Below are 20,931 nucleotides of genomic sequence, written 5' to 3' on the forward strand. Positions count from 1 at the left end.
TGTAGAAGACCTCCTTCGACCTCCTTCGACTAGCTACGACTAGCTACGACAAACTTCGGGAAAATTGGACACCGAATAGTGGAGAGTGAAGACGACCTCCTTCGATCTCCTTCGACCTCCCTTCGACTATGATGAAGACTATCTACGACTACCCTCGATTACCTACGACTAACATGCCGACCTACCACGATTAAACCCACGAGGAAAAAAAGTATCGATTTTTTTTTCCCATGGCGACCTTTATTTACTCGCGGGCATTTTTTTAACATATTGAAAAAAACGCCGCGACCTAGCTGAGGCCTCGAGTACGCGGAGACCACTCTCGAGCATGAAGGAGAGTTACGAAGACCTCCTGCGACCTCGTGTCGACCATGCTGCGAGTATGAGTCGAGGGCAAACTCGCCAGAACTCGCGGATTAGGTCGCCCAAGTGGGACAGGCCCTTTAGTTTAGTTTAGTTTAGAGATACAGCCCGGAAACAGGCCCATCAGCCCATCGTGTCCATGCCGACCATCAGTCAATCGTACTTTAGTTTAGAGATACAGCCCGGAAACAGGCCCTTCAGCCCATCGTGTCCATGCCGACCATCAGTCAAACGTACTTTAGTTTAGTGTAGTTCAGAGACACAGCACGGAAACAGGCCCTTCAGCCCACCAATGATCACCCATGCACTCGTTCTATCCCACGCACTCGGGGAAATTTACAAAAGCCAATTAACCTACAAACGTCTGCACGTCTTTGGAGTGTGGGAAAAAAACGGATAAAACCCCCAGGGAGAACGTACAAACTCCCTGTAGATAGCAGCCGATGTCAGGATCGAACCCAGGTCTCTGGCGCTGTAAGGCAACCACTCTACCGCTGCGCCACCATGCCGCGCTAAAGTAAGGGAGCAGTAAATGCAATTTTATTCTTGCCTAGTCAGCATTTATTTCGAACAACAACCTTTTATTCACATTGCATCTGTTCATTAAAAACCTGCAAATGAGTCATGCAACGGGAACAGATCACGCATCGGGAACAGAGCAGGGTGAAAGATATTAGTCAAAGACTATTTAAAGGAGATAAATGTGGAAAGGATTCGGTCGTGTCTGGTAGTGTACTGGATAAATCACTGGATTGGCATCCACTGCTTGGGCTTTAGATTTAGGGATACAAGTTCGAACCCCAGCTAAGCAATGAAGTCTGTTCATTGAATGGAGTCACAGAGTCTTACAGCATGGAAACAGGCCCTTCGGCCCAACTTGCCCACACCGACCAACATGTCCCCTCTACACTAGTCCCACTTGCCTGAAGATGAGCTGTATTATGTATAGTAAAGGGCCTGTCCCACTGTGACAACTGAAGAAGGGTTTCAGCCCGAAACGTTGACTATTTCCTTCGCTCCATAGATGCTGCCTCACCTTCTGAGTTTCTCCAGCACCGAGCCAGCACCGCCATTCAATGTGATCATGGCTGATCATCCCCAATCAGTACCCCGTTCCTGCCTTCTCCCCATATCTCCTGACTCCGCTATCTTTTAAGAGCCCTATCTAGCTCTCTCTTGAAAGCATCCAGAGAACCTGCCTCCACCTGAGGCAGAGAATTCCACAGACTCACCACTCTCTGTGAGAAAAAGTGTTTCCTCGTCTCCGTTCTAAATGGCTTACCCCTTATTCTTAAACTGTGGCCCTTGGTTCTGGACTCCCCCAACATCGGGAACACGTTTCCTGCCTCTAGTGTGTCCAAACCCTTAACAAACATATAAGTTTCAATGAGATGCCCTCTCACCCTTCTAAACTCCAGAGTGTACAAGCCCAGCCGCTCCATTCTCTCAGCATATGACAGTCCCGCCATCCCGGGAATTAACCTTGTAAACCTACGCTGCACTCTCTCAATAGCAAGAATGTCCTTTCTCAAAGTAGGGGACCAAAACTGCCACAAAGCCTTTGGGATGTGGGAGGAAGCTGGAGGAAACCTCCAGGCGGTCACAGGGAGAACGTGCAAACTCCACACACAGGTAGCACCGGCGGTCAGATTGGACCCGGGGTCTCTGATGCTGTGAGGCAGCGGCACTACCCGCTGCGCCACCGTGCCGCACCCCCCCCCCCCCTCCCGTCCTACTGCTTGTCAGGTGGGCCTTATCTGTGGGAGGATACAACGTTAATGAAGACTGACCCTTCCTCGTGTCCGGCCATCTTCTATATGACGTCTTTCCCGTGGTTGGCGCAGGCGAGCGCAGCGGCATTTGGTTCGGCCAGGTCATCTTCGGTACTTTGTGGAGCTTGGCTACATCTCATGATGTGTTCCATGGGGTGGGATTTGCTACACACACACACACACACACACACACACACACACACACACACACACGCATCGGAAGTTGTTATTACCCATTTCTTCACGGACACCTTGCAGCGTCCTTCGCTGACCCGCAGTCGGTTCAGTCTTTTCCAGACAGCCCAAGGTTGATCGTGGCCGGTAGCGAATGAAGACTGACCCTTCCTTTAATTCGAAGACAGACACAAAACGCTGGAGTAACTCAGCGGGACAGGCAGCATCTCTGGAGAGAAGGAATGGGTGATGTTGGGGAAGTCCAGGACAAGGGGTCACAGCTTAAGGATAAAGGGGAAATCCTTTAAAACCGAGATAAGAAAAACTTTTTTCACACTGAGAGTGGTGAATCTCTGGAACTCTCTGCCACAGAGGGTAGTTGAGGCCAGTTCATTGGCTATATTTAAGAGGGAGTTAGATATGGCCCTTGTGGCTAAGGGGATCAGAGGGTATGGAGAGAAGGCAGGTACGGGATACTGAGTTGGATGATCAGCCATGATCATATTGAATGGCGGTGCAGGCTCGAAGGGCCGAATGGCCTCTACTCCTGCACCTAATTCCTATGTTTCTATGTTTCAACTTTTTTTTGAGTTGAGACCCTTCTTTATTCTTTTAATTCATTCTTCCATGTCTGGTCCCAGGTTTCTGAAACTGCTAGTCGTATTTGAAGTGTAGGAAAGAACCGCAGATGCTGGTTTAAATATGAAGACAGATGCAAAAAGCTGGAGTAACTCAGCGGGGCGGGCAGCATCTCTGGAGAGAAGGAATGGGTGACGTTTCGGGTCGAGACCCTTCTTCAGACTTATTTTAAGATTTTGCCAAGGGTTTTGAACTTGCCTCCTGTCTCGATGATTTAACAGGTTGAGACTTTGCGCGTTTCGCAGAAGGCAGATTTTGTAATTAAACACAAGCCTGTGGCAACAACCTTTCACGATCAGAGATAATCGACCATGTCTTGGTGTGTGCAAATTGAAAGGGATGAGGGTCCGACATCCTCTCAGTCCTGTTAACATGGGGAAGCAAACAGCCCTTTGGAAAAGCCTTCAATCATTTGTGTGATGTCTGATTAGAATGGAGACGAGGAAATACTCTTTCACACAGAGATTTGTGAGTCTGTGGAATTCTGTGCCTCAGAGGGCGGTGGAGGCAGGTTCTCTGGATACTTTCAAGAGCTAGCTAGATAGGGCTCTTAAAGATAGCGGATTCAGGGGATATGGGGAGAAGGCAGGAACGGGGTACTGATTGTGGATGGTCAGCCATGATTACATTGAATGGCGGTGCTGGCTCGAAGGGCCGAACTCCTGCACCTATTGTCTGTTGTCTATTGATTATATATTTTGAGTTTAGTTCCGTTTCAGTTCACAGATGCAATGGGGAAACCGGCCCTTCGGCCCACTGTGTCCGTGCCGACCAGCGATCCCCGCACACAAACATGTTAACACTACCCTACGCACATTTACGCTAAGTCGATTAACCTACAAACCTGCACGTCCATGGAGTGTGGGAGGAAACCGAAGATCTTGGAGAAAACCCACGCGGGGGACTGTTCGATGTTGTGTGCTGGAATCACTCAGTGAGTTGGCATGGACTGAATGTGGATGATCAGCCATGATCACAGTGAATGGCGGTGCTGGCTCGAAGGGCCGAATGGCCTACTCCTGCACCTATTGTCTATTGACTCCATGGGTTAAAATGGCCTCCCATAGCCTAGAATTGCCTTGGCACCATTATTGCCAATACCTCCGTGTGAACTGAATGAATGAATAGTTTATGGTCACTTGTGGCAAGTCCCAGTCACATTCTTTGCTTTGTGTACCCGAGGCGTGCGCATAGTTGCCACCTAGATAGATAGATTCTTGATTAGTACGGGTGTCTGGGGTTGTGGGGAGAAGGCAGGAGAATGGGGTTAGGAGGGAGAGATAGATCAGCCGTGATTGGGTGGCGGAGTGGACTTGATGGGCTGAATGGCCTAATTCTCCTCCGATTCCTTGTGATCCCATAAAGGGTAAAGATGCAAAGTATCCTGCGTCAGGTCCTCTTTGTTCTGCACCCCCCAACCCCCCCCCCCCCCTCCCCCCCTTCCCCTCCCCCCCCCCCCCCACATGGCAGTCCTCCCACACTGGTTCCTCCTTCATTCCCTCCGCGGTCTTCCTCCGGCACCCACAGACCCATCTGGGTTCTATATATATTGTAAACATCCAAGGAGTTAAATCAGAACTGACGTGCATTGTCTCACCCTCAGCTCTGTCGAATTGGACTGACACTTGGCCTTTCTGGTCATTATCCATAATGAATAAGTTTAATTAAGGCAGTAAGTGTCGGAGACACAGACTGTCCAGTTTAGTTTAGTTCAGTTTACTGTTGTATGTACCGAGGTACAGTGAAAAGCTTTTGTTGCGTGCTTTCCAGTCAGCGGAAAGACAATACGTGATTAGAATCGAGCCGTCCACAGTGTACAGATACAGGATAAATATCCTAAATGACGTTTCGTCCAAGATAAAGCCAGTAAAGTCTGATCCAAGATGGCCCGAGGGTCACCAAAGAGGCAGATAGTAGTTCAGCGGAAAGACAATACGTGATTACAATCGAGCCATTCACAGTGTACAGATACATGACAAGGGAATAACGTTTAGTGCGGTAACATCCGATCAAAGATAGTCAGAGGGTCACCAATGAGGTAGATAGTAGTTCAGGGCTGCCCACTGGTTGTGGTAGGATGGTTCAGTTGCCTGATAACAGCCGGGAAGAAACTGTCCCTGAATCTGGAGGTGTGCGTTTACACACTTCTGTACCTTTTGCCGGATGGGAGAGGGGAGAAGAGGGAGTGGCCAGGGTGAGACTGGTCCTTGATGATGCTGCTGGCCTTGCCGAGGCAGCGTGAGGTGTAGATGGAGTCAGTGGAAGGGAGGTTGGTTTGTGCGATGGGTCTGGGCTGCGTCCGCAATTCGCTGCGATTTTGTGCGGACTTGGATGGAGCCGTTCCCAAACCAAACTGTGATGCATCCCGATTAAATGTTTTCTATGGCGCATCTGTAGAAGTTGGTGAGAGTTGTTGGGGACATGCCGAACTTCCTAAGCCTTCCAAGGAAGTAGAGTCGTTGGTGTGCTTTCTTGGTCGTTGCTTCAATATGGGTGGCCCATAGGGTTGCCAACTGTCCCGTATTAGCCGGGACATCCCGTATATTGCCCTTGTCCCGTATTTGACTGCTGCTACTCGGGTCGAGGGGACTGTCGGGTCGGAGCGCCGCGTCCGGCCACGCCTCACCCGTCCCGACGTAGTGCAGCCCATGGAGTGCAGCAGCAGCACCTCGCCCGTGGCCCCGTGGGTCGGTCGGCAGCCCGGCCAGCTGTCCGACCTCCGTACCTTCGCTTACCGCCGACACCACCACCACCCCCTCCTTCTCACGGCCGATCATCGGTTCATGAGTTGGACGGGGCGCCGGACTTTGCGCGCGGCCCCCGGGCCAAAACCCCTCAGCTGGCCCGCCGGCTGGGCTTTGTGTGCAGTCCAGCACCCGGGCTAACTCATCATTCACCCAGCCACGGCCCAGTCAGTCAACGAATTGCCGTCGGGAATTTGCCCCTTATTTTGACCTTTTGTCCCTTATTTGGGAGTGAGAAAGTTGGCGACCCTGGTGGTCCAGGAGGAGTTGCCGGTGTTATTTACTCTCTGTATTCATCCCATCTCATCCTCATCGACATCTCCGTGAGTGAAAATGACATTTGTTTCTCCTTGTGACATTTTCCCCTACGTACGTTTTGGTCTAATCTATGTTTTCTCTCCACTGTTTTCACTGCCTTTATGTCATTTGTGAAAATTCTGTGCCATCTTGTCACCCGCCATGTAGTGTTGATGCCTCCATTTTCTTCACGTCGCCCAGCGTGGGATCTGAGCCAGTAACGCACCTCCATTAGACTGTAGGAGCATGGCTGTTTCTTCACGGCTCGCACTGTGGGAAGAGAAGGAAAGTTACCCCATCCTGGGTCACAGGTTCACGTCCTGCATGCATGCGGCACAGAAGATGTATTGCCTTGGCTTTTGGAAGTGTGCAGGAGTTTTGCCCCCTAACAAGGCGACAGATAGATCTCGCTGGGTTCGACACCAGGCATCCCGAAATTCAGACACTGTCAGAAACATCTCACTTTCCCTAGGGTGGCATGGTGGTGCAGCGGTAGAGTTGCTGCCTGAGTCCCCGGCTCGTCCCTGACCACGGACCCCGACCTGCGCGCGTTTTCTCCGGGTGCTCCGGTTTCCCCACCCGCACCCCAAAGACCTGCAGGTTTTTGGGTTAACTGGTTTCTGCAAATTGCCCCCCAGTGTGTGGAGAATAGAACAAGCTAATCGCTGGTCGGTGTGGACACGGTGGGCCGAGGGGCCTGTTTCCACGCTGTATCTCTAAACTAAACTAAACTAAACGACCAACATTGGGAATTCTATCAAAATCCATCTCTTCATGCACCTGTGATGACAATTTGTGATTATGGGGAGAAGGCAGGAACGGGGTACTGATTGGGGATGATCAGCCATGATCACATTGAATGGCGGTGCTGGCTCGAAGGGCCGAATGGCCTACTCCTGCACCTATTGTCTATTGTGATCTCACTTAGGGAAGCTTATTTAAAGTGAGGTACAAGGAACCGCAGGCACTGGTTTACAAGACCCCGGACTGAAACGTCACCTGCCCCATGTTTAGTTTAGAGATACGGCTCAGAAACAGGCCCTTCGGCCCACCACGTCCGCACCGACCAGCGATTCCCGCACACTGCCCTACACACACACACACACACTAGGGATAATTTTACATTGTCACCAACCAAGCCCATTAACCTATGAACCTGCACGTCTTTGGAGTGTGGGAGGAAACCGAAGATCTCGGAGAAAACCCACTCAGAACGTGCAAACTCCGTACAGACAGCGCCCGTGGTCGGGATCGAACCTGGGTCTCTGGCCCTGTGAGGCGGTAGCTCTACCACTGTGCCGCCATGTTCACTGGAGATGCTGCCCAGCCTGCTGAGTTACTCATAGTGATTTGCTCAGTCATCCCATAGGTTGCTAGCCAAGATGGTTCTCGCTGCCAATACGCTGTCCAAATGCTCTGCATGCTCCTGGATCCAACATGGGCAGTTCCTTGTATCTCTCCACTGCTATTCTGCCTCCTACAAAGATGTGTTCTGGAGATTATGAAGATAAGACCATAAGACAGAGGAGCAGAATTAGGCCATTCGGCCCATCGAGTCTACACCGCCATTCAATCATGGCTGATCTATTTTTTCCTCTCAACCCCATTCTCCTGCCTTCTCCCCATAACCTTTGATGCCCGTACTAATCAAGAATCGTTCAATCTCCGTTTTAAAAACACCCATTGACCTGGCCTACACAGATGTCTGTGGCAATGAATTCCAGATTCAACTCCCTCTGACTAAAAAAGTTCCTCCTCACCTCCTTCCTAAAGGAATGTCATTTTATTTTGTGACTGTGCCCTCTGGTCCCAGACTCTCTCACTGGCACACACACACACACACACACACACACACACACACACACTGGCACACACACACACACACACACACACATACACACACACACACACACACACACACACACACACACACACACACACACTGGCACACACACACACACACACACACACACAGTGGCACACACACACACACACACACACACACACACACACACACACAGTGGTCACACACACACACACACACTCCATCTCCCTCTCCTCCCCCCATCTTCCCCCTCTCCCTTCCCCCCTCCCCCCTCCACCTCCCCATCTCCCTCTCCCTCCCCGCCCTCTCTTCCCCTCTCTCTCCCCTCTCTCTCCCCCCTCTCCACCCCCTCTCCACCCTCTCTGTCCCTCTCTCGCTACCTCCCTCTCCCTCTCCCTCACTACCAACCTCTCTCTCTCTCTCCCCCCCACCCCCCCAGCCCCTGTCAGGACACGTACATTTATCCTTGCTGTATAGTAGGCTGCGTCACCATGGCAACGACTAAACCAGTGAAGTTGGCGGTGTGACATTAAGCTGCTTGCTTTCATGAGTGAGTGTACGTCTGTCTGCGAGAGGCTCCAGTCTCCGGGGATTTACATCCAGCCTCTGCTGAGTATTGTGTTGGAACCATTATCATCACCAGTCACTTTGTCACCCTTTGTCCACCCATCTGCTGATCAAAACCCTGTATCCACCTATCACTCGCCAGGCTTTGTCCCCCCCATTACAATCAGTCCCGACCGAAAACGTTGCCTGTCCATTCCCTCCACAGACGCTGCCTGACCCGCTGAGTTATTCCAGCACTTTGTTTGTCTTACTCAAGTTCCCAGCATCTACAGTTTAGTTCGGAGATACAGCGCGGGAACAGGCCCTTCGGCCCGCCGAGTCCGTGCCGACCGACCGACGATCCCTGCGCACCGTCCTACACGCACCAGGGACAATCCACAGTCGCACCAAGCCAGTTAACCCACAAACCTGCACGTCTTCGGAGTGTGGGAGGAAACCGAAGATCCCAGGGAAAACCCACGCGGGTCACGGGGAGAAGGTAAAAACCCCGTACAGACAGCGCCCGTGGTCGGGAATCGAACCCGGGTCTCTGGCGCTGTGAGGCAGCAACTCTACCGCTGCGCCACCCAAACGCTCCTCGTTCCTTGTGTGCCCATGAAGTTCCTTTGTCTTTACCTGCTGTTTCTTGAAACCAGTTCTTGAAAGCAAGCATCTCAATAAATAATGGCCACATGGGAGCAATATCAATCGCACAGTTAGCTACAGTTGTAATTCTGTGTGGAAATACTGAATAGATTTATACGCATCAGGAAGCACTAACGAACCTAGGGGTAATCCTATATACTCAAGATGATTCAAGGTATTATTCTGGCATAATGACACATTTCTGGTGAATCATCATTTTAATTCATTTCACCTATCGTCCAGTTTTATGTCTTCACTCATTCATTCATACATTCATTTCATCATTCCCTTCCATTCTCCATATTGTGTCATCAAAATTTCCCCAACCCTTACTTGAGCTTTGCTTTTGCAAGAGTGAGTATATTTTTTACTTTTAGTTCGACAGCGCGGAAACAGGCCCTTCGGCCCACCGAGTCCCCATCGACCAGCGATCCCTGTACGCGAACTAGTACTATCCTACACATGCTAGGGACAACTTTGCACTTACCCCAAGCCAATTAAACTGCAAACCTGCCGACCAGCCATCACCTCGTACAATAATAATAATAATGGATGGGATTTATATAGCGCCTTTCTAATACTCAAGGCGCTTTACATCGCATTATTCATTCACTCCTCAGTCACACTCGGTGGTGGTAAGCTACTTCTGTAGCCACAGCTGCCCTGGGGCAGACTGACGGAAGCGTGGCTGCCAACCTGCGCCTACGGCCCCTCCGACCACCACCAATCACTCACACACATTCACACACATTCACACACAGGCAAAGGTGGGTGAAGTGTCTTGCCCAAGGACACAACGATGCACTCCAAGCGGGATTCGAACCGGCTACCTTCCGGTTGCCAGCCGAACACTTAGCCCATTGTGCCATCTGTCGTCCCAAAGTACACTAGTTCTTTGGGGTGTGGGAGGAAACCCGGAGCTCCCGGAGAAAACCCACCCAGGTCACGGGGAAGATCCGTAGTCGGGATCGAACCCGGGTCCCCGGGGCTGCAAGCGCTGAAAGGCAGCAACTCTACCGCTGGGCCACCGTGCCGGCCAGGTTAGAGATCCAGCATGGAGTGTATAGTTTAGACATCCAGCATGGAAAGAGGCCCTTCGGCCCACCGAGTCCAGGCTGACCATCGATCACCCCGTTCACAGTAGTGCTATGTTATCCCATTCTTGCGTCCACTCAATGAACACCAGGGACAGTCAACCCACAAACCCGCACGTCTTTGGGACGTGGGAGGAAAAAAACCGGAGCACCCGGAGGGGACCCATGCGGTCACGGGGAGAGCGGGCAAATTCCACACACGGACAGCACCCGGGGTCAGGATTGAACCTGGGGCTGTGAGGCAGCGTCTCTACCAGCTGCGCCACTGCTCAAAACGCAGCCTCGCCAACGTCTTGCACAACTCATGTCCACAGGTGATGGGAGCGGAATTAGGCCACTCGGCCCATCAAGTCTATTCAATCGTGTCTGATCTATCTCTCCCTCTCAACCGCATTCTCCTGCCTTCTCCCCATAACCTCTGACTGTAGCATAAGGTCCCAACTCCGACACTCAAATCCCTGACCCATGAAGGCCAACGCATCAAACGCCTTCGTTACCTGTGGAGCCATGAATACAGATGAAATCTTCTGGAAAGTCAGAGGCATTTTGAACAAGCTTCTTCCACAGAGGTTTGACAAGCTATGCCTTGACCTCCTCAAATGTGGGTGTCGACTCAAAACTGGCCCCTAGAAGGGATCATTTTACTGATAGCTCGTTTAAGAAGGAACTGCAGGTGCTGGAAAAATCGATGGTAGACAAAAATGCTGGAGAAACTCAGCGAGTGAGGCAGCATCTATGGAGAGAAGGAAAACAATGGACCTTGGAAATGTTACACTTGTCGCTTTACCTCCCCCCCTTGACTCCATCCAAGGACCCAAGCGGTCTTTCCAGGTGCTGCAGAGGTTCACCTGCACCTCCTCCAACCTCATCTATTGCATCCGCTGCTCCAGGTGTCAACTGCTCTACATCGGTGGGACCAGACGCAGGTTTGGCGATCGCTTCGCCCAACACCTCCGCTCAGTTCGCATTAACCAACCTGATCTCCCGGTCTCCCCCTTCCCATTCTTCAACTCCCCCTCCCATTCCGAATCCGACCTCTCTGTCCTGGGCCTCCTCCATGGCCAGAGTGAGTCCCACCGCAAATTGGGGGGAGCAGCACCTCATATTTCGCTTGGGCAGTTTACACCCCAGCGGGTATGAACATCGACTTCTCCAATTTCAGGTAGTCCCTGCTTTCTCCCTCCTTCCCCTCCCATTACCAGTTCTCCCTCCGCATCTTCCTTTCTTCTTCCCGTCCCTCCCCCCATCCCCACATCAGTCTGAAGAAGGGTCTCGACCCGAAACGTCGCCTATTTCCTTCGCTCCATAGATGCTGCCTCACCCGCTGAGTTTCTCCAGCTTTTTTGTCTACCTTCGATTTTTCCAGCATCTGCAGTTCTTTCTTAAGCATATTTTTAGTTTTATTTAGTTTAGTTGAGAGGTAGAGGGCGGAAACAGGTCCTTCGGCGCACCGAGTCCGCGCCGACCTGCGATCCCCGCACACTAACGCTATCCTACACACACACTAGGGGCAAGTTACATTGATACCAGGCCATTTAACCCGCAAGCCTTACGTCTTTGGAGTGTGGGAGGAAACCGGAACACCCGGAGAAATCCTAGGCAGGAAACGGGGAGAACGTACAGACTCCGTACGGACAGCACCCGTAGTCAGGATGGAACCCTGGTCTCTGGTGCTGTGAGGCAGCAACTCTACCCGCTGTGTCAACGTGCCAGATAGTTTGTTTAAATTTATATTCCTTAATCCTTTTGGCTGCGATTTTTTTCCCCCTCTCAAATCAATATTTTGAAACATAAAAAAAACCATAAAACATAAAATATATTTGAGAATAGAAAGATCATTACTTCATGTTTTAGGAGGAGAATTAGGCCATTCGGCCCATCAAGTCGACTCTGCCATTCAATCATGGCCGATCTATCTCTCCCTCCGAACCCGTTCTCCTGCCTTCTCCCCGTAACCCCTGACACCCGTACTAATCTAGAATCTATCAATCTCTGCCTGAAAAAAAAATATCCATAGACCTCCACAGCCTTCTGAGGCAATGAAGTCCACCGATTCACCGCGTGATGAGTAGACTCGATGGGCCGAATGGCCTAATTCTGCTCCTATAACTTATGAATTTATGAACTTCACCTGAACTGTAAAGGCCCAATTCCCTTTCTCCAAATTCCCTAGTCTCTCGGCATCCATCCGGTTAATCCCATTCAAAATGAGATCACCTCTCATTGTCAGTCAAAGTCTCCTCTTGGGACAATCCCCTCAGCCTGAGAACCATTTAATGAATCCTAGAGTCCAAGGCAAATATTAATTTCATTAGTTCGGAGTTTAAAACAGTACGGAGTACTTCGAAGGAAGCCCTCTCCAAATGCCGCGCAACCTCAGCGGTAATCCCTTATTTTCCTTCCTTCAGACTGCCGAGAGGCAGCGCGGAAACAGGCCCTTCAGCTCACCGAGACCAGCGATCACCCCGTACACTAGCACTGACCTACACACACTGGTGGCGAGGCCGATTAACTTACAAACCTCCACCTGTCTATGTAGTGTGGGAGGAAACGTGCAAACTTCGCACCCGTAGTCAGGATCGAACTCGGGTCTCTGCCGCTGTAAGGCAACAACTCCACCGCTGTTCCGCTGACCACAAAGGCCAAAGTCAAATTTGGGAAAAAGGTACAGAAGTATTAACGCACACACCTCCAGATTCAGGGACAGTTTCTTCCCAGCTGTTATCAGGCAACTGAACCATCCTACCACAACCAGAGAGCAGTGCTAAACTACCATCTACCTCATTGGTGACATGGAAACATAGAAACATAGACAATAGGTGCAGGAGTAGGCCATTCGGCCCTTCGAGCCTGCACCGCCATTCGATATGATCATGGCTGATCATCCAACTCAGTATCCTGTACCTGCCTTCTCTCCATACCCCCTGATCCCTTTAGCCACAAGGGCCACATCTAACTCCCTCTTAAATATAGCCAATGAACTGGCTGTGTTTATGTTCCATCTCCCGTGAACCAGTGCATCCCAAAGCCCACCGCGTACACAACATTATTAGCTGGGCACAAAATGCTGGACTCACGCAACGGGACAGGCAGCATCTCTGGAGAGAAGGGATGGGTGACGTTCCGGGTCGAGACCCTTCTTCAGACTGAAAATCCCCCGGATGGGAGGCCCTCTACCTTCTTGAGACCCTTTCATTTCCAACTGCCAAGGGAAAAAAATAGGCCCCTGGCCCAAACATTAGTAGCTTCTCACTGTTAGCTTCTAGCTGTTTTTCCTTCCGTCCTACCAATGTGCATATCTGGTCATTGACCCATATCAGCCTTTATCTTGCCCACCTGCCCATACTCATTTAGTTTCTTGGCCTTCCATCATTGATTCTATACGCTCAGCTAGACTGAATCTTCGTAATCTTTTCGAGTTTGCATCATGCTTCGATAGACAATAGGTGTAGAAGACCATTTGGCCCTTCGAGCCAGCACCGCCATTCAATGTGATCATGGCTGATCATCCCCAATCAGTGCCCCGTTCCTGCCTTCTCCTCATATCCCCTGACTCCGCTATCTTTAAGAGCTCTATCTAGCTCTCTCTTGAAAGTATCCAGAGAACCGGCCTCCACTGCCCTCTGAGGCAGAGAATTCCACAGACTCACCACTCTCTGTGAGAAAAAGTGTTTCCTCATCTCCGTTCTAATTGGCTTACCCCTTATTCTTAAACTGTGGCCCCTGGTTCTGGACTCCCCCCAACATCGGGAACATGCCAAACATTCGTCTCTCGACAATTATTGGTGTCACTGGAAGCAATGCAGGTATTGGAATAAGTAGGAAGGAACTGCAGATGCTGGTTTTCACCGAAGATAGACACAAAAAGCTGGAGTAACTCAGTGGGCCATCCCTGGGGAAAAGCAGTAGGTGACGTTTTGGGTCAAGACCTGAATATTGGAATATTCCAAGTGTGGTATTTTGTGTGTTCTGGTTTTATGTAGAGATGGAGGCATGGAGTCAAACAGCTTGGAAACAGCCCTTTGGCCAAACTTGTCCACGCTGGCCAAAATGCCCAATCTCGGCTAGTCCCGTCTGCCCGCGTTTGGCCCTTACCCCTCTAACCTTTCCTATTCCAAACAAACACCGCCCAGACAGCACCCGTGGTCAGGTTCGAACCTGGGTCTCTGGCGCTGTAAGGCAGTAACTCAGAGGTGTTTCTACATTCTCCCCGTGACCTGCGTGGGTTATCTTCGGGATCTCCGCTTTCCTCCCGCACTAAAAAGACGAACAGGCTTGTAGGTTAATTGGCTTTGGTATTATTGTAAATTGTCCCTCGTGTGTGCGGGATAGCATAGGTGTGCGGGGATCGCTGGATGGCATGGGCTGAAGGGCCTGTTTCCGTGCCGTATCTCTAAACTAAAGTAAACTCTACCACTGTGCCATCCTTAATTTTTAGGGTTTTTTTGACGTAAAACTCTTGGGCATGGCAGTACCATCTTTGGCCGCATTAAAATAACCCCAGGCTGTAAAACCCACTGTATGAGTGCTAACACAATTGAACAGTGTGCTGGACTCTATCTCTGCCTGCTAACACCAGTCGTGAAGCAAACGTTATGTAGAGTATTGACATGTTTCCTGCTGCTGTGTCCCGTGCATGTTTGATTGGAAAATTAGTCGATTGATGAAGTGTCTTTGTGCAGAGCGATCGCACAAAACGCAGGCCATCAGGATTCAAAAGATAGACACAAAATGCCGGAGTTACTCAGGCATCGTCTCGGGAGAGAAGGAATGGGTGACGTTACGGATCGAGACCCTCAGTTAAGGGAGAGGGAGACGAGAGATCTGGGGGGGGGGGGGGGTGGGGGGATAGCGAAAGATACAGAACAAAATGAATGAAAGAAATGCAAAAAAGTGTCGGTGATAAAGGAAACTGCTGCGGGAGAGGTGAAAACGGGTTGCAGACAATGAAACTCACCAGGATGACAGCGAAACTAATACAACGACTAGGGCGGGGGAGGGGCGGGGAGTGCAAAGGCTACTTGAAGTTAGAGAAATCAGTAGATAGGGAAATGAAATCAACCAGGATGCCTGTTCTTTGGACACGACTGGTGTTTCTGGTCACATGAGGGGCCATTGTGCCAGACTCTTAGGGTCCCACTAATCATGAGTGCGGCTCGGAAGATGAGGCGGCGTTGGCTGGGATTTGGCGGGGTAATCATTCGCAAGGCTGTGTGATGGTAGTAACATCCTGCATTACGGCCACACTGATCGCATTGGTTTGCTCTTGGACGTCAAGGAAGGGGGGAGTTAGAACGGTCGGCAACCTGCAGATCCAGCAGACCTGAGCTCAGCTTAGTTTAGTTTAGGGATACCGCGTGGCAACTGGCCCTTCGGCCCATCGATTCCCCGCCGACCAGCGATCGCCCCGTACACTAGAGTTAGTGCGTGGGGGTGAAGGGCCCGCTTCAAATGCCTTCTATCCCTGAACTACCCAAAAGTAACGTTGGAGTGTCCGTCGGGAGAGATATAATTGGGAATGTGCCAACGGGAATAATGGGAAGAGATGGGTAGGCAAGAGTCGTTCATTGTCACACGCCCCAATATGGAGCAATGAAATTCTTACTTGCAGCAGCACAACAGAATATGTAAACATAGCACACTGTAAAACTCAGAATAAAAAGCAAAACATATATATATATATATGTATAGATATATATATGTGTGTGTGTGTGTGTATATATTCTTGGGCCCCCTTCGGACATGGCTGACCATGGGTGTCTCCAGGGTGCTATTCCCTATATGGAGGACGCCAGTGCATGACTTTGTTTAACGTGGGGAGACTGGTGCACAGACAGCCGCCGCACGGTCCTTGGCAGATCTGGGTCAGGATCCAAGACGACCGGAAACCCTTTTCTGCTGCAGCCTTCATCCGCCTTCCCAGCCGTTGTGACGCTCCACTAAGGTCAGCCATCGTCCTCCGCCTGTTCCCCCGTTGAGGTCTTGGTTGGATTGCTCTTGGTCAGGGACCTCCCCCTCGACCTCACCGCTATGGGTGGCCCTACCAGGAGCATAGCTTCAGACGGCATCGATCTCATGTGTGGACCTGAGATCCTATGTATGTGTGTGCAAATATATATATATATGGGCCAATAGAGACACACACACACACACACACACACACACCCCCACACCCCCCCCCCCCCACACACACCCACACACACACACACACACACACACACACACACACACACACACACACACACACACCCCCCCCCCCACACACACACACACACACACACACACACACACACACACACACACACACACACACACACACACACACACACACACACACACACACACACACACACACCCCCCCCACACATACACACACACACACACACACACACACACACACACACACACACACACACACACACACACACACACACACACACACACACACACACACACACACACACACACACAGAGAAGAACAGGCAAATAACTAACTAAACAAATGGGTCCAAACGGCATCTGGCTTCTCGCTGGGTCTGCGTGTGTTTTCACCGCTGGATACCCAGTGCATGGCGGTACGCCGCAAGGAATGCCCGGGCGAACGGCGACTACCATTCTAACGTGTGTCTTGGCCCACTCCGTGTGCGACTGTAGATCAAGCAGGAGGAGCAGCCCACGCCCCCCGTCTCCCCCACCTCCCCCGTCGCCGCCGCCGCAGGGTTCATCAAGCGGTTGGTCCGCCAGACCGAGGAGGAGGCGAAGGAGAGCCGTCTGCAGGAGAAGGAGAGGAGAGGCGACCAGCAGGTGAGCAGGTTCCAAGTTATTTGTCACATGCATCATTAGGCGCTTGATGCCGCTCGATGTAAGAGTGATAGCCCTGTCCCACGGTGCGAGTTCATTCCAAGAGATCTCCCGAGTTTTAAACAAAATCAAACTCGTGGTAAGCACGGAGAATGAACGTAGAGGGTACGTCGGAGCTCGGGGACGTCTCTTAGCGCTAACGGCAGGTACTCGGGAAGACTCGCTAACGGCAGGTAAGCGCGGGAAGACTCGTGAAGATTTTTCAACAAGTTGAAAAATGTCCACGAGAGCCCCGAGTACCGACGAGCGGCCATTACCGTAAATCTCCGAGTTCGAATCAGGGCAAACTCGGGAGAGCTCTTGGAATGAACTCGTACCGTGGGACAGGGGTTTAAGATTTCAAGAGAGAGTTAGATTTAGCTCTTAGGGTTTAAGGAATCAAGGGATATGGGGAGAAGGCAGGAACGGGGTACTGATTTTAGATGATCAGCCATGATCATATTGAATGGCGGTGCTGGCTTGAAGGGCCGAATGGCCTACTCCTGCACCTGTTTTTCTATGTTCTACGTTTCTATTTGCCTCCAGATTCAGGGACAGTTTCTTCCTAGTTGTTATCAGGCAACTGAACCATCCTACCACAACCAGAGAGCAGTCGTGAACTACTATCTACCTCATTGGTGACCCTCGGACTATCTTTGAAGCAAATCCTTTGGGCCGTCCATAAGAATCTAAATTGTGCTCAAGGCTACAAACAGAACAAAGAGGAGCAGCTATAGAAATGAATGGGTCGACTGGCCTTATACTCACTGGAATTTAGAAGGATGAGAGGATATCTTACAGAAACATACACAATTCTTAAGGGATTGGACAGGCTAGATCCAGGAAAAATGTTCCCGATGTTTGGGGGAGTCCAGAACCAGGGGTCACAGTTTAAGAATAAGGCCGAGAATTTAGGACTGAGATGAGGAAAAGCATTTGCTCCAAGAGAATTGTGAATCTGTGAAGTTCTCTGCCATTGAAGGCATTGGAGGCCAATCCCGTGACCTGCGTGGGTTTTCTCCAAGATCTTCGGTTTCCTCCCACACCACAAAGACATACAGGTTTGTAGGTTAATTGGCTTGTTTTATAAATATAAAAATCGTGTGCGCAGGATTGTGTTAATGTGCGGGGATCACTGGACGGCATGGACTCGTTGGGCCGAAGGGCCTGTTTCTGCGCTGTTTCTCCAAATTAAAAACGAAACCACTGTTAACCTTAACCCTTCTCCCATTTCAGAATCCCGGTAAATTGGATGATAGTGTGGTTCAACATTTTTTACATTTAACCCAGAATGAAAGCCAGCCTCTAGTCAACAGCATGGATGGTCGGACTCAGGTACTGGTGAATGGGCTCCATGGCGACGGACCAGATTCACAGTCAACATCAACGCCCGAGGGGACAGCGAGGGCCGAATGCAGGCGAGCCAAGGTCTTCAGGAAACCGAAAGCCCTCAAGGTACCGGAGGCGTCGGGGGAGCTAACGAACGCGGACAGCCGCCAGCACAGGACGGATTCGCTGCCCACCATTGCAGGCCCCGTCGCCGTGGAGACCAGTGGCAGCGGGCAGGAAGAGCTGGCAAAGGAGGATGGGGAATCTCGGGCCCCTGACCCTCCAGGGGATGAGAAGGGGGCAGAAGAAAGGCAGGAGATTCTCAGCGGTCAAGAAGCGGGTCAGGAGGTTGAGGGACATGACAAGGAACAAGTGGAATCGGAGAAGGTGACTCCTGTTTACATTCAGTTTAGTTTAGAGATACAGCGTGGAAACAGGGCCCCCGAGTCCGGGGGGTTAATTCACCTAAACTCCACTCAGCTAAAGCCAGCCCTATATACCCCCCCTATTAGTAACGCCAGGTCTAAACTGTCCAATGGTTTAGGGTGGCACGGTGGCGCAACAGTAGAGTTGCTGCCTTACAGCGCCAGAGTCAAGGGTTCGATCCTGACTACGGGTGCTGTCTGCACCGATTTTGTACGTTCTCCCCGTGACCTGCTCCGGTTTTTCCGGGTGCTCCGGTTTCCTCTCACACTCGAAAGACGTGTGGGTTTGTCGGTAAATTGACTTCGAAAAAATTGTCAGATCGTCCCCAGTGTGTAGGATAGTACTAGTGTACGGGGTGATTGCTGGTCGGCACAGGCTTGGTGGGCCGAAGGGCCTGTCACCGCACTGTATCTCTAAAGTCTAAAGTATAAACTTTGGACCAGTTTCATTTATCACAGGGAGCTCTTCATTTAAAAAAAACACTTGAAGCTGCTTCTAATCCACAGTCCAAATTCCCAAACTGAAGATGTCCGATTTTTCTTCGCCACAACTCCACCAAGAGGGGTAAAATCATCAAAATTGGGTCACACATCTTCAATATGTATGCCTCTAGTCTACTAGACTTGATGTCCCAGTCGCAGCCCAGACCATCACACAAACCAACCTCCCTTCCATTGACTCCATCTACACCTCACGCTGCCTCGGCAAGGCCAGCAGCATCATCAAGGACCAGTCGCACCCCGGCCACTCCCTCTTCTCCCCTCTCCCATCGGGAAAAAGGTACAGAAGTATTAACGCACACACCTCCAGATTCAGGGACAGTTTCTTCCCAGCTGTTATCAGGCAACTGAACCATCCTACCACAACCAGAGAGCAGTGCTAAACTACCATCTACCTCATTGGTGACATAGAAACATAGAAACATAGACAATAGGTGCAGGAGTAGGCCATTCGGCCCTTCGAGCCTGCACCGCCATTCAATATGATCATGGCTGATCATCCAACTCAGTATCCTGTACCTGCCTTCTCTCCATACCCCCTGATCCCTTTAGCCACAAGGGCCACATCTAACTCCCTCTTAAATATAGCCGATGAACTGTGGCCTCAACTACCTTCTGTGGCAGAGAATTCCAGAGATTCACCACTCTCTGTGTGAAAAATGATTTTCTCATCTCGGTCCTAAAAGACTTCCCCCTTATCCTTAAACTGTGACCCCTTGTTCTGGACTTCCCCAACATCGGGAACAATCTTCCTGCATCTAGCCTGTCCAACCCCTTAAGAATTTTGTAATCGGACCATCCTTGATCGGACTTTGCTGGCTTTACCTTGCACTAAATGTAATTCCCTTATCATGCATATAGGCACTGTAAATGGCTCGATTGTAATCATGCATTGTCTTTCCGCTGACTGGCTAGCACGCAACAAAAAGCTTTAAACTGTAGGGACATGTGACAATAATCTAAAAATTAATGATGAACATCAATCAAAATCTGTCCTTTCTTTTCAGGTACAAGATGATGTTTGGTACGAGACAGACAGAGTGTGGTATGTTGAAAAGGACGGCTTCACTTCAGGTAATTACTATGCACTCTTAATCACCTTATTAATTCACTGATGCGCTGACAGAACACACAGCAGGCTCTCAAAGTCATCAGGAGCTGGTTTTACATCTGACAAGTGGCTTTGATTGCAGACAGGCACAAAAAGCTGGAGTGACTCTGCGGGACAGGCGGCATAGAAACATGGAAAATAGGTGCAGGAGGAGGCCATTTGGCCCTTCGAGCCAGCACCGCCATTCATTGCGATCATTGGCTGATCGTCCCCAATCAATAACCCGTGCCTGCCTTCTCCCCATATCCCTTGATTCCACTAGCCCCCTAGAGCTCTATCTAATGGGTGACGCTTCGGGTCGAGACTGAAGAAGGGTCTCGACCCGAAACGTCGCCCGTTCCTTCTCTCCGGGGACGCTGCCTGTCCCGTTGAGTTACTCCAGCATTTTGCGTCCACCTTCGGTGAAAACCAGCATCTGCAGTTCCTTCCCGCACAAGTGGGTTTGAATAATTGACGTATTTCTGAATGGTTTGGGATCGGCAAGTGACTGTATGTTGCTGTGGCTTTAGATCAGTTCAATGGTTCAATGGGACTTTCTCTGTCGCATGTGCAGAGTGAATTTTTTTTGCATTTTTACTTATGCGGGTACTGCCATGTTTTGGCACCATTTCTAAAGTCCATTCTGT

The 20,931-nt window shown here is 50.6% G+C and overlaps 1 protein-coding gene across 1 annotated transcript in view; it reads left to right on the forward strand.

Annotated features, from left to right (window-relative positions):
* The first annotated feature begins 10,564 nt into the window (after positions 1–10,564).
* Positions 10,565–20,931, forward strand: part of myo18b (myosin XVIIIB) — a 140,969-nt gene continuing 130,602 nt past the window's right edge. Inside the window, exons 1-4 of the mRNA XM_033043064.1 lie at positions 10,565–10,633; positions 16,754–16,903; positions 18,176–18,655; positions 20,202–20,268. Of these exons, the coding sequence (XP_032898955.1) occupies positions 10,565–10,633; positions 16,754–16,903; positions 18,176–18,655; positions 20,202–20,268 (766 nt within the window). The remainder of the gene's footprint in view (positions 10,634–16,753; positions 16,904–18,175; positions 18,656–20,201; positions 20,269–20,931) is intronic.

The sequence above is a fragment of the Amblyraja radiata genome, chromosome 25, assembly GCF_010909765.2.
Source record: "Amblyraja radiata isolate CabotCenter1 chromosome 25, sAmbRad1.1.pri, whole genome shotgun sequence".
Taxonomy (NCBI): Eukaryota; Metazoa; Chordata; class Chondrichthyes; order Rajiformes; family Rajidae; genus Amblyraja; species Amblyraja radiata.